At 37.8% G+C, this 13167-nt stretch overlaps 1 protein-coding gene across 8 annotated transcripts in view; it reads right to left on the reverse strand.

Moving 5' to 3' along the window:
* Positions 1 to 13167, reverse strand: part of KALRN (kalirin RhoGEF kinase) — a 607994-nt gene that overhangs the window by 264659 nt on the left and 330168 nt on the right. For all 8 annotated transcript variants that reach the window (XM_067473328.1, XM_067473327.1, XM_060774943.2 and 5 more), the window contains exon 8: positions 2184 to 2315. In XM_067473328.1, coding sequence (XP_067329429.1) covers positions 2184 to 2315 — 132 coding nt within the window. The remainder of the gene's footprint in view (positions 1 to 2183; positions 2316 to 13167) is intronic.

The raw sequence follows: 13167 nt of genomic DNA on the forward strand, positions 1-13167 counted from the left end.
GTAAATTTCAGCCAAAAATTGGTATGATAAGAAACAAAGATGGCAGGGACCTAACAGAAGCTGAAGAGATCAAGAGAAGGTGGCGAGACTATACAGAAGATCTGTATAGGAAGGATAATAATATCGAGGATAGTTTCGACAGTGCGGTGAATGAATTAGAACCAGACATCCTGAGGAGTGAGGTTGAATGGGCCTTAAGAAGCATTGCTAACAACAAGGCAGCAGGAGACGATGGGATCCCAGCTGAACTGTTTAAAATCTTAAAAGATGATGCTGTCAAGGTGATGCATGCCATTTGCCAGCAAATATGGAAAACACAAGAATGGCCATCAGACTAGAAAAAATCAACTTATATCCCCATACCAAAAAAGGGAAATGCGAAAGACTGCTCAAACCTCCGTACAGTGGCCCTTATTTCTCATGCCAGTAAGGTAATGCTCAAGATCCTGCAAGGAAGACTCCAGCAATACATGGAGCGAGAGTTGCCAGATGTTCAAGCTGGGTTTAGAAAAGGCAGAGGAAAGAGAGACCAGATTACCAATATCCACTGGATAATGGAGAAAGGCAGGGAGTTTCATAAAAACATCTATTTCTGCTTCATTGACTACTCTAAAGCCTTTGACTGTGTGGATCATAATAAATTGTGGCATGTTCTTGGTGGGATGGGCATACCAAGCCACCTTGTCTCTCTCCTGAGGAATCTGTACAAGGACCAAGTAACATCAGTAAGAACTGACCACGGAACAACAGACTGGTTCAAGATTGGGAAAGGCGTACGGCAAGGCTGCATACTCTCACCCAACCTTTTTAACTTCTATGCAGAACACATCATGCGATGTGCGGGGCTTGATGAATGCAAAGCTGGGGTGAAAATTGCAGGAAGAAACATTAACAACCTCAGATATGCAGATGACACCACTCTGATGGCTGAAAGCGAGGAGGAGCTGAGGAGCCTTCTAATCAAGGTGAAAGAAGAAAGCACAAAAGCTGGGTTGCAGCTAAACATAAAAAAAACCCAAGATTATGGCAACAAGAATGATTGACAACTGGAAAATAGAGGGAGAAAATGTGGAGGCCGTGACAGACTTTGTATTTCTAGGCACAAAGATTACTGCAGATGCAGACTGTGGCCAGGAAATTAGAAGACGCTTACTTCTTGGGAGGAGAGCAATGTCCAGTCTCGATAAAATAGTAAAGAGTAGAGACATCAGACTGGCAACAAAGATCCGCCTAGTCAAAGCCATGGTATTCCCTGTAGTAACCTACGGATGTGAGAGCTGGACCTTAGGGAAGGCTGAGCGAAGGAAGATCGATGCTTTTGAACTGTGGTGTTGGAGGAAAGTTCTGAGAGTGCCTTGGACTCCGAGAAGATCCAACCAGTCCATCCTCCAGGAAATAAAGCCCAACTACTCATTGGAGGGAAGGATATTAGAGACAAAGTTGAAGTACTTTGGCCACATCATGAGGAGACAGGAAAGCCTAGAGAAGACAATTATGCTGGGGAAAGTGGAAGGCAAAAGGAAGAGGGGCCGACCAAGGGCAAGATGGATGGATGGCATCCTTGAAGTGACTGGACTGACCTTGAAGGAGCTGGGGGTGGTGACGGCCGACAGGGAGCTCTGGCGTGGGCTGGTCCATGAGGTCACGAAGAGTCGGAGACGACTGAACGAATGAACAACAAAATCTTTTTGGATCACAGCAAGTTCTCTTCTTGGCTCTGTATCATGTACTCCTGTTTAAGTTCCATGCCTCCTGTTTGGATTACAAATCTTGTTTCAAGTATCAAGCCTTTGGGATTATGGTCATACTCAAGCTTTCAAGCTTTTGGATATAATTCTAGTTTAAGTGCATCAACCTTTGGATTACAGTTTCTTGATTTTGCCTTGAGTGGTTTTTGGAATTCCTATTCAAAGTTGGTCATTGCATTTTGTTAAGCTTCTGAAAATCTAGCTCATGGGTGTATTTTGAAACCATTTTATATTAGATACTATTTTCTTAACATTTACTATTCTTGTTCATCTGTGGGTGAAAAAGGGGATGAAGTAGGTGGCTAGGCTGCAACACTGGTAGCCAAAGGCCACATAAATGTATTGTACAAATTATTCTGTTAATAATCCCCTACACTCGAAATGCACAGTGTGTAACTTGCTACCTGTTATTAAAGTCTCTTCTGGAACACTCACCTCCGTGTAAGCCTGAGTGACTTGTTCATAAAGGGATTGATGATGATGGATGGCTAGTTCCAGGTCTTGCATTTCTGATGGGAGGCCTCCTTCACTGCACATTTTGCACCAGGCATCCACACCAGAGAGGAACTGAAAAAGGAAATTATAAAAGAACTTTACTGGGTTGTTAACAAACTGACAAAGAGCAGCACAAAGATAGCAGCACCATTTTTAAGCATTACACATGACAGAAGAGAAAACAGATAATGGGATAAATAAAACAGAGTCTTTCTAAGCAGAATTAAGTTTAGAATCCAAGGAATCAGCCAATTTCCAAGCAATATCCAGGTTTATGCTTTTTAACTGGGGTGTGTGGGGGCAATTATCAAATTACCATATACAGCTATTCAAAAAGAGAAAGGAAAAAGCCTAATATAGGCTAAGGACTCTTCCAGACAGGCCCTATATCCCGGGATCCGATCCCAGATTTTCTGCATTAAACTGCATTATATGAGTCCCCACTGCCACACAATCTGGCATAAACAGAAAACCTGGAATCAGATCTTGGGATATAGGGCCTGTCTGGTTGCTCCTGACATGATAAATAAATACTGCCTTTGTCATTAGGGTCATTAAAGTTTTTGGAAGAATAATATATAGACCATCAAGAAGCATGTGGAAATTCATCTATTCTTTTTCTCATGATAGCATTTAAGTGCCAAACAGAAACCCAGCTTTTCACCAGAACTTTAAGATCTTCATGATTAGAGCCTGGCTAAATTATAATGTATTGGTATGGTACATGTTGTATATACACCATTTTAAATTGTTCTGGGCTATGTTAATTTTCCCCCTGGTATTTAAAATAACTTAAAATTGTTTATGGCCTGTATATTTTCCTGAGGCCTTTTGCTATAAGGTGAGATATATTTAAAAGAAGAGAGACAAAATGATGTTGTGGTTTGGATGTTGGACTGGGACTTTGGAGATCAGATTTTAAATCCTCGCTGAGCCATGAATACCCACTGGATATCCTTGAGCAAGTTACACTCTCTTAGCATCAGAGAAAGGCAAAGAGAAACCCCATATGAACATATCTTGCCAAGGAAATCCCATCAAAGGGTCACTTTAAGGTTACTGTTTGTCAAAAATGTTTTGAAGACACACTACAGCAGCAGCAGCAACAACAACAACAACATTTAAATAAATAAATAGAACAGGACATCCCCCTTTTAATAGTTTTGTACAAGGAAGAATGTGAAGAAATCTGCTTTTTTCACCCTCTGTGGCAAATTCTTTTTTCAATATACGCACAGTACAGAAGCGCTATCATATTTTTATTCGGGCCAATGTAGATCTTAATTAATTCAGAGGCATGACACCTTCCAATTTGAAAAAAACCCCTCCTTTTTAATAGATTCAATATGAATCAGTTACGATGAACAATGCCAAATAACACCATTACACATGAATTTTTATCCCCAAATTTATCATAGACCGATTATATTATTACATTTTCCTCCTGTCCTTCAAAACTCTATCTGTTTCTATTTCATGTAATAGGCACTAACTGCAGCTCCCTCAGAGCTATGAGAATACCCTTAACAGATGGTTTTTATGATTCAAGAAGACAATGGTAAGCAACAGGAACAAGTGAAATATACAATCCCTGACCTTGTTTGATTAACTGCAGGCAAGTTGCTCAACACAGCTGAGGCAAAGTATACACAGAAGCTATTTATATTCTCACCAGAAGATTTTATTTCTATCCTATCCTAGCCTCTAGTTTCTTGGTGAAGCCACCAGTTGTTGCCGCTGGACCTCAGCGTTACAGGCAAATTATATTGATGATCAAAGATCAAAAGGTAAGGCCTAAGTAAAGTAGAGCGACAATGAAGAAAAATATACACAAAGACATTATTAAATTGTTTTCCTTTTTCCCCCAAACTAGAAATATCAAGTTCAGAGCATTCTGATCCATTTCCTTGAAATCCTGAAGCATCCTGCTAATAAGAGATACCAAGCAGAATATGTGTATGTTGCAGGAAAATATCTGACATGCATAGTTTGAAGCAGTTTTTTCTCATTATTGGTTATTTATACTTATTAATATGATAGCTTATTATTGATTAATTACTGTTGCTGTATAATTTTGTAAGAATGCTATATACTCTGTAGGTTTAACTCACTGTTTACTGGTAAACTCTGCCCAGCATTGCATTTCCCTGCAAAAATTGATGCTTCAATTCAATAAAGCCAACACTTATTGAGTCCCAAAGGGGCAATTTCCCAAAAAATAAACACAGAATTCCCTTGCAGTATGTATCCCTTTGCAAATCCCATCCAAATCCTGCAGGCACCCAAGGTTGATACAAGTTCCTAGACAGAGCAAAACACAAGCATGAGCTACATAAATAAAGCCTAATTATACAACCTTGTACCTGTAAAACTGCAAAAATAGAAACAAACAAGGAAAAAATTATACTGTCTCTTTCAGCTAAAGGACAAGTAGATACTTCTCGCTGTTATACCAACTCTATCTATTATTCATAAACGAAGCCCATTCATATCAATGCCCCAGTATTAGCTTGTTCTCCCATAAATCTTGCCTAGGCATGCTGGAACTAATCTGGTCCCAACCAAAGTAATGACATACAGAGCTTACATTGAAGATACAACTACCATAACATCAAGACCACATAAAACAATTAAGTCAAGTTACTACATGACAGCAATCATGCTCTAAATCTAGGGAATCCACCAGACTAAAAAAGCCAATAGTCCAATTGCAGTAAAGCATTTTCACATATTAAGAACTAAAACAATTTTTCAAAATAAATGTGAAGTTGCTGGCATTTTGAACAGAGAAAGCAGCAATACACCTAGATGCCTTCAATAATTGACTTGTATTTCCTGGAACACAGAGCAGCATCTGACTTTTTGTTAAAGGTTTAACTGAATATACTTTCTTTGGCTGCTGGCACAGCAGAACAGGCCAAATCTTCCCTTGACTCTGAGGAAGCGATGCAACTCTCACCTATTCACTGCACTGCAAAATATTCCTATTCTTGTCAAAAAGACAAGACATTCAAAACTGACAGCTGTCATGGTCTGCTTGCAATGACAGTTTCTTGGTGGCAATACACAGCAGACAATAGTGAGTTTAAACTATACAATTTTGTGAAATTGGGTACTACAATAAACAAGTCGGCTCCTAAAAGCCAAAGCGACTGAACTGTGGCTACATAATTTGGACACAGTATGAGACAACATGATTCATTAGAAAAGATAATAAAGTTCAACAAAGTGCAAGACAGTAGAAAAAAGAAAGACACTTTTATTTCTGGGCTAGTTTAATCAAGGAAGCCACAGCCTCCAATTAGCAAGATCTTCACAAAGTTGTTAATAACAGGGTATCTTGGAAGTCCTCATTTGTAGGACATAGGACAAGGCTGATGTAATGTCAATTAAAAACAAGCCTGAACTAAATCTGTCAGCACAGAAGTCCTCAATCCATGAAATTCACTCATTCTCTTGCTTGCTGGCTTCTTTATTCAATTGGAATCTGACATAGCTCCCCTTTCCGCCAGAGAAATACAGTGTAGGACCAAAGCATATTTTTCCAAACTCAACTTTAAACAAAAATAAAACCTATCTCAGCTTTGTTTTCCATGCACTGATTTTAATATGAGATTTGTAATCCAATCAAATATACATTTCCAAGTTTTACAAACTGCTTTTGAGCCAAAACAGGGAAATTCTAAGCAAAAATGCATTTTCATTAGCACCTGATTTCCAGATACCATAAAATGGCAACTCCTAGCATTCCTCATTATTGCAAAAATTGAGTAGAATTAATGCAGTTTGACACCACTTTAATTGCCACAGCTCAATGCTATGGAATCATGGGAGTTGGAGTCTGGTAAGGTATCAACACTCTTTGGAAGAGAAGTATAAGACTTTATAAGACAATAAGTTCCATGACTCCATACATGGAGCCATAACAGTTAAAGTGGTGTCAAACTGCATTAATTCTACAGTGTAGATGCACCATAGGAAAGCTAAAGGGAAATCCCAGCATCTTTTCTCTCCTGTACCACAATGAATTTGTCATTAGATGGACCAAACAAGAATAATGCAGATCTATCTGTACTTAAAGCATAGGACAAAGTAGCTCACACTACAGCAGTTGCTCTTGTTTCTGCCTAATTTTGGGATATTCAACTTGTTTAGCCTCACTTGCCCAACAGCATACTGTGTTGTCACCGGACTGCATTTTCACTATCCTCGAAGTGTCTAACATTCTGTATGGAGTAAATATTTGAGAACAGAGCTCATTTAGCAAGATAAAAATATGCAAATCTGTCATCTATAAAATAAACAATATATCCGAAGCAAGGTTGAAATTAGCATTTGCTCTTAAATGTGCAAAGCTGTCTTATGAATGTATTTCTCTGCTTATAACAGGACTGTCAATGGGAAGAAGGGAGAAGTGGGAAGAAATGCTTGCTTGCAGAACAGTCTGCAAAAGAGGTAGGATGCAACAGGTGGCTGGAATTAGCACAACACATTTGAGACATCAGTGAAATATTATACCTTGCATTTCGGGTTTGTAAATCAATCACCGGTAACTATCTTTTTTTGTACAACATAATTTGTAACCTCTTCAGAGGTTGCAGCCTCATGTTTCATATGAACAATGCACCTGTTTATTACTGTTTGATTGTGATTGACATATGAGAGATGAATCCATCATCAAAAGTTCTTGCAGTCTAGTTCATGAGGAAATACAGAAATAGCTGAATGGTAAAGGTATGTATACAATCAAAAGGATTCTGAGGTCTCTCATTTGATTCTCTATTTTTTTGATTAAAACTTTTGCTGATTATATACTACTCCCCCCAATCCAAATCAGTTTTGGATTACATTCCGTTTATTCAAATACAGACAAAAAGTTAATATCTATGTACATAATTAGATCTCATGCACAGCTTTTTATCTGTCAAATGTTACAGAATATAAGCTCATTGTTGATTACTATTTGGAGCCCACAGAAGAGGTGCAGAGTCAAAATGACAAGAATAATCACAACAATGAACTGCTACATTAAGAATGCAGAATGTCTTGACTAAATAGCAAAAAATAATAATTCAGGCCATAGATCCATGAGCCATATCGGTTATCAGATGTAAGAGACCCTGCTCTTGATTTTGCCCCTGTCTCAAGCGTGGCTAGTGGGAATAAGAGAAAGGGCCTTCTTTGTGGCTGCCCCCACCTCTTGAACTCCCTTCCTAGGAATTAGGAGGAATACTGCCATTATACCTCAGATTAATAGCTGCCATCTGTATCCATGCCCTGTTTACCCTGCAAGCTCAGTAGACATCTTGAGCAATGAACAATCTTATTTGTCCCCAAGGAACCCTGTTGGCTCTGGGAGATTGACATTTCTATTTGATGTTTTGTTTCATGTCTGATATAATTGGTTGCGTTTTTTATTTAATTTTAGTTGTTAAGTTACAATTTGCTTTTATATGTTGGATGCATTAAGTAGTTCCTGGATGCTCAACAAAGCAAAATTTAAACAAATATGCTTAAATAAAATTGTCCACATTGTAATTTCTAGATTCCTTCCCTTCACTGAGGTCCTAATCAGAACACCAGTGTACCTGTGATATATACACCACATTTTCAAACACTTCATTCAGACCTTTTGTATATTCACAATTATCAAGTAATTTTCTGTATAGATATCATCATAGAGAATAATAGTAATACACTTAAGGAGTTCAATGAAAATTCTGCTGTATTTTGGTTCAGATAAGCTACAGCTACTTCTAAATAATCCACGTGTGCCTGCATCAGGTTCTGTAAATTATGTTGTAGACATGGGATAGTGGTTTTATTTGATTGCTTCCAGCATTCCTGACTATTGGCTATGTTGGCTTGAACATCTGGAAGATACTGTTCAATAAGATCTGGAGGGTGGCTCCTTCAAACAGAAGTTGTAAACCTATTTGGTTTTTTGTTTTCTAGGATTGTCTCTTCTAGGAGAATCGTGTACTGGAAATTCTGTTTAGCTCCTGCCTTAATTTCATAGCATACCAGGGAGTTTAAGTTTCCAAATTAGAAGACAATGACTCAACAGGATCCCTCATGAGAATGAAAGCAGATTGCAAGTTTGAGTCCCAGCTGATGGAACTGCAAGCCCAGTCTGCAAGCCCACGCCCACAGCATTCAGAGGTTACTGGCTCTCTGTCAATATTCATTTCCGACTTATGTTTCTCTTAGTCCAATTGAGTAGCAACTTCTACTCAGATTCTCCTGCCCACTCTAATTCCTGTCTGCTTAGTCCTGGAAGACATTAGTAACTGTTTGGCAGCCTCCTCTTATGAAAGGGATACCACATTTTTCAGGGTTTTTTTACAGGCTGGAGAGAAGGGGATTCAAAACTTGTTAGATTTGCTGTTGTTTAATTTGATCAATTTCTGCCAACCTAGCAGTTCGAAAACATGCAAATGTGAGTAGATCAATAGGTACCGCTCCGGCGGGAAGGTAACGGCGCTCCATGCAGTCATGCCGGCCACATGACCTTGGAGGTGTCTACGGACAACGCTGGCTCTTTGGCTAAGAGATGGAGATGAGCACCACACCCCAGAGTCAGACATGACTGGACTTAGTGTCAGGGGACTACCTTTACCTTTTTTAATTTGATCAATATAGATTTAAAACACAGCAGAAATTGCTGAATGATGGATATGATTTTCTTTGATACTGGTATAAGCAAGAAAGATTTAAAATTGATTAAAAGTTTTGAATTTTGAAAAAGATAAGGCTGAGTTTGACACTAACTTATATACAGATGACATCCATTTAACTAGGGAAATGTATAAATTGATATGCAGATATTGGTTACCATACTGAGTAGGAGAGAATGAGAAGAATGTGACGTAATGATTTCCAAGGTATATAGGGAGCCCCCAAGTTAAGAACAAAATAATTTCTGTAAGATTTTTCTTAAGTTGAATGTGTAAGTAAGTCAGAACATTTTTAAAGTGTAACTCTAGCTCCATGTATATGTGTGTGTGTATATATATAGAGGGGGGGGGGGCTTTGCATAGTATAGTATAGTATAGAGAAGGGTTAACACCTCTGCAATTTTTGTTTCACTGTCTGTGCACCTGTTCAGAAGATTTCACCTCACTTTCTGTCCATTTGAAAATTGATATGCATTTTTTGAAAAAAAAAATGTCTTGTGGTAGAAACAAGGATTGGCAATAAAGCTTCACTGGAGACACCTTTCCCCCATGATAACTTCCAGGAGTGAATTTCTCTTCTGAGGAGTAGATTTCTCTAGGAGTAGGCCTTGTTCTTGACTATGAGTCATGTCTAAGTCAGATGTTTGTGACTTCAAGGACTGCCTGTATTCAGTTTAGATTTGCAAGGTAGTTTTTGTAAGATCATGCATAGATGGTATCTGACTATGGAAAAATTATCCAGTGTGTATAAGGAGACCAAAAATATGTGTTGGAAATGTGCAGTACGTCAAGGTACAAATATGGACTTCTGGTGAAGAAAATGCAACTGTGAGCAGGGTCTCAGCTGGCTGGCTGAGCACTGAGCATCCCTCGAGATCTATCAACCATATGGAGTTGAGAAATACTTTTTCAGAAAGAAAAAGGACAGACACAAAGCCCTCAAGACTCAAAGGATATTACCTCCCCCACTGGAACAAGAGAAGGGGTGATATGAGGGGGGGGGGGAGGGCAGGCAAAAATAGAAAGAAATAGCTTTGATTCACTTCTTAGAAATACTATATGCCTGGGACTAAAACTGACAGGACCTTTAGAGTCCAATCCTAACATACAATAAGGAATAAACGTCCAAGAGATGTGATTGTGTTGTTTACAAGAAAGGAAGTACGAGACCAGGTTTTGCAAGCTCATGCCAAAGATCCGATTGAAATAGGAAATACCAGGATTGTGGTATTAAGAGAACTTCCATCTCAGACAATAAAGAAAATAAGATATTAGTTTTTCCTGACAGATAAACTTAAGAAGAAAGGCTACAGATTCAGATGGGAAAACCCAGAAGCAGTGATGAAACCTTACAAAGGACAGAGTTATTGGTGAACATCATGAAGTCATGAAGGCCCAGGATTTTTATGAATTTTTTTTAAAAAGACCTAGATTTAGAAGAAAGTCATGAAGGCCCAGGATTTTTATGAATTTTTTTAAAAAAGACCTAGATTTAGAAGAAAGACCAAGGAAAAAGAGAACATCCAAGAAGGCAAGAAGAGAAGGCAACCTCAATCAATCCTGGACCAGGAAGATGTTCAACAACAGCAACAGGCCACTTCACAAGATGAAGAAGAATTGGTTGATCATCTACTATCTCAAGAATGAGGGCCCTAAAGATACTTTCTTCAAATATAAATGAAATAATTTACCAAATAAAAATGTACTAAATTTGCCAAGAGGAGAATAACTTTTCATTATTTGCGATTACTGGAAACAAGAAGATATTATCGCTCAAGATCTATGTATTACAGAAATGATGGATCTGGCAGAATTGACAAATTGATCATGTTTATACAATCAGTAGGCCCTCCCAAACTTGAAGAAGAAATCTAATACAGTAATAATTAGAGATGGACAATCTGACTAGGCATGTACAATTGTCAGGTCCTTCTACATTTGAAAAGGAACGGCAGCCTTTTATTGACTATTTAAAAGAAGAAAAGAAAATGAAAACATTGGGTTTTCTATAACATCAAGGAAAAGTTAGTAGTACCGGGATGTAGGAACAAGAAAAGAAAAGAAAAAAGAAGTTAGTGACAAGAATAACAGGGTCCCCAATGATATCCGAGGGATCCTGGAAAGTTAATCTATCAGAGTTAAGAAGTTTTATATGGGAAAAAAAAATACATTTTTTATTACGAAGAAGACAGCAGAAACAGGGTAGGAAGTGTTAGGGCTTTCTCTTTTCGATTTCTCAACCTTTCTGTCTCTTTTGTTTCAAAACACTGTACACCCACTTTTCTATCCTTCTGGTTTAGATTAGAAAAGAAATGTTCTTTTTTCTCTTTTCTTTCTTAACATCATAGAAACTTTTTGTGTCTTAACAATTGAAAAGACAAAGAGATTAGATATTAAAAATGTCCCTGTTCTATAGCCACTCTTGGAGCCTTCCATATTCCTCATATATCTGCAACAAAAATTACAATGTACAGATATGGTAGACCTGTGATAAAGTTAAGAAATACTGAAAGCTTATCTAGCGGTTGATAGAAGATAACTTCAAAGCTAAAACTGATCTGGAACCAAAATTATTTTAATGGGACTGCTGTTGCACTTAAGCTGGTGCACTATATGGTCTCTGCTTTATGCTCAGAAATGGCAGAATATGGATAACAACAAAGGAAAATTGAATTTTGAAGATGTTTAGAATAGCACAGATGTCATTAGACAACTTTATCAAGCCTGGGCACACTTCTTAATGTTTTTAAAGTAGCAGGAAGATATAAGATGTTTGTGGGTCTTGAAAATTAAGCAGTCTTCTCAGTTACTCACATGCTAATGGATGTATCCCACTCAAACATTTGCAAATTATGTAGTAATGAGAAGATAACAATTCGTTCCTACATAAATCTTTGGCTTAGAGGGCAGGAAATCAATTTTAAGCTTTGTTTTCTGTGTATGGTGAAGGGGGTAGAGTAGCAGGAATTCTTGGTAGTATTCAGGTTGTGGTTTCGTTTAGTAGTATTCTTAGTAGATATTTAATTTTGTTTCATTTGATTGTTGTATTTCTATCTTAATAATGATTTTATAAATAACATAGTCATGTTAATGTGGTGTCCTACATATTTTTCTCCTTTTATTTTATTTTTTCATGGTTTTTAAAAATGTGCCAATATGTGGAGTGATTTTACAATAATCAAATTTTACCATAATGTCTCTAAAGTCCAAGTTCCTCCTTCTCTGATTGTGTGAAAGTCTGACCCTGAGCAGACAGCATCAATGCAATGGGGTTTCCTGTTGAGACTAGATTCCAAAATTCATTCCTAGCAGACAGATATTAGACAGAATAATGAAAGTGGTGGTCTGCAGACCAGTGCTGATCCATGAGTCATTGGCTGTCAGTCTAGAATATGGTTCGAGAAAATGACGAAAACATGATAACATGGCACAAAAATTGTAGCAATTCCTGACATTGTGTGGTGGTGGGTGTTGCCAAGGTTTTTCTTGCTATATCAGACAATAAAGTATTGAACTAGAGACTTCTTTAATTTTTAAAGAGTTTTTATTAAGTTCAACCTGATCCTATGCAGGTTTACTTGTAGTATCTCCTACTACTATATTCTAAATGGGATTTATACCTAAATTAAAGTGACAGGATCACAGCCTCAGTATTATAAGTTTAAAAAAGGATAGGATTTTGTGGCTCTATATCCTGGCATAGTCAAATAATGAATAAAATATATGCCTATGGGACAGTGGAAGCCAAAAACTACAGTTCCAAACAGTGTCCTCCAGTATCACCTTACAGACATGATTCTGGAAGAAAAGGCAGAAATCATTTCAAGAAACTGCTCTTAATGTGAAATCCCATGAGCTCAGAAGTAGAGAAGATGATGTGTATGGCAACATAGAGCACCTATTGTGGTTTCCTCTGGAGCAAGGAATAAAAATGTTCTGCAGGTGAGCAATTGGAGGCTTCTTTTTAGGATCTCTCATAGGTACAGTCACAGATTAAAGATCAATATCACATTTATAATCCTCCTATAATCAAAACATAGTTTTCTTTTTCTTGTGGACACAGGTTATGTTAAAAACACATCCAGCAAAGATGAAGATCCGGGAGCGTCACCAGCAAAATCAAGTCTGGGATAAGTTGGAGTCTCTCATTGTGAAGAGACCTTCGCAGAATGATATTGGAGAGCTATGGAGGAAAGAATATAACACCATAGATTTGCCTGCTTACTGGTTAGAGCAGTTGTTCTTAA

Source organism: Anolis sagrei, chromosome 1, assembly GCF_037176765.1.
Source record: "Anolis sagrei isolate rAnoSag1 chromosome 1, rAnoSag1.mat, whole genome shotgun sequence".
Lineage (NCBI taxonomy): Eukaryota > Metazoa > Chordata > Lepidosauria > Squamata > Dactyloidae > Anolis > Anolis sagrei.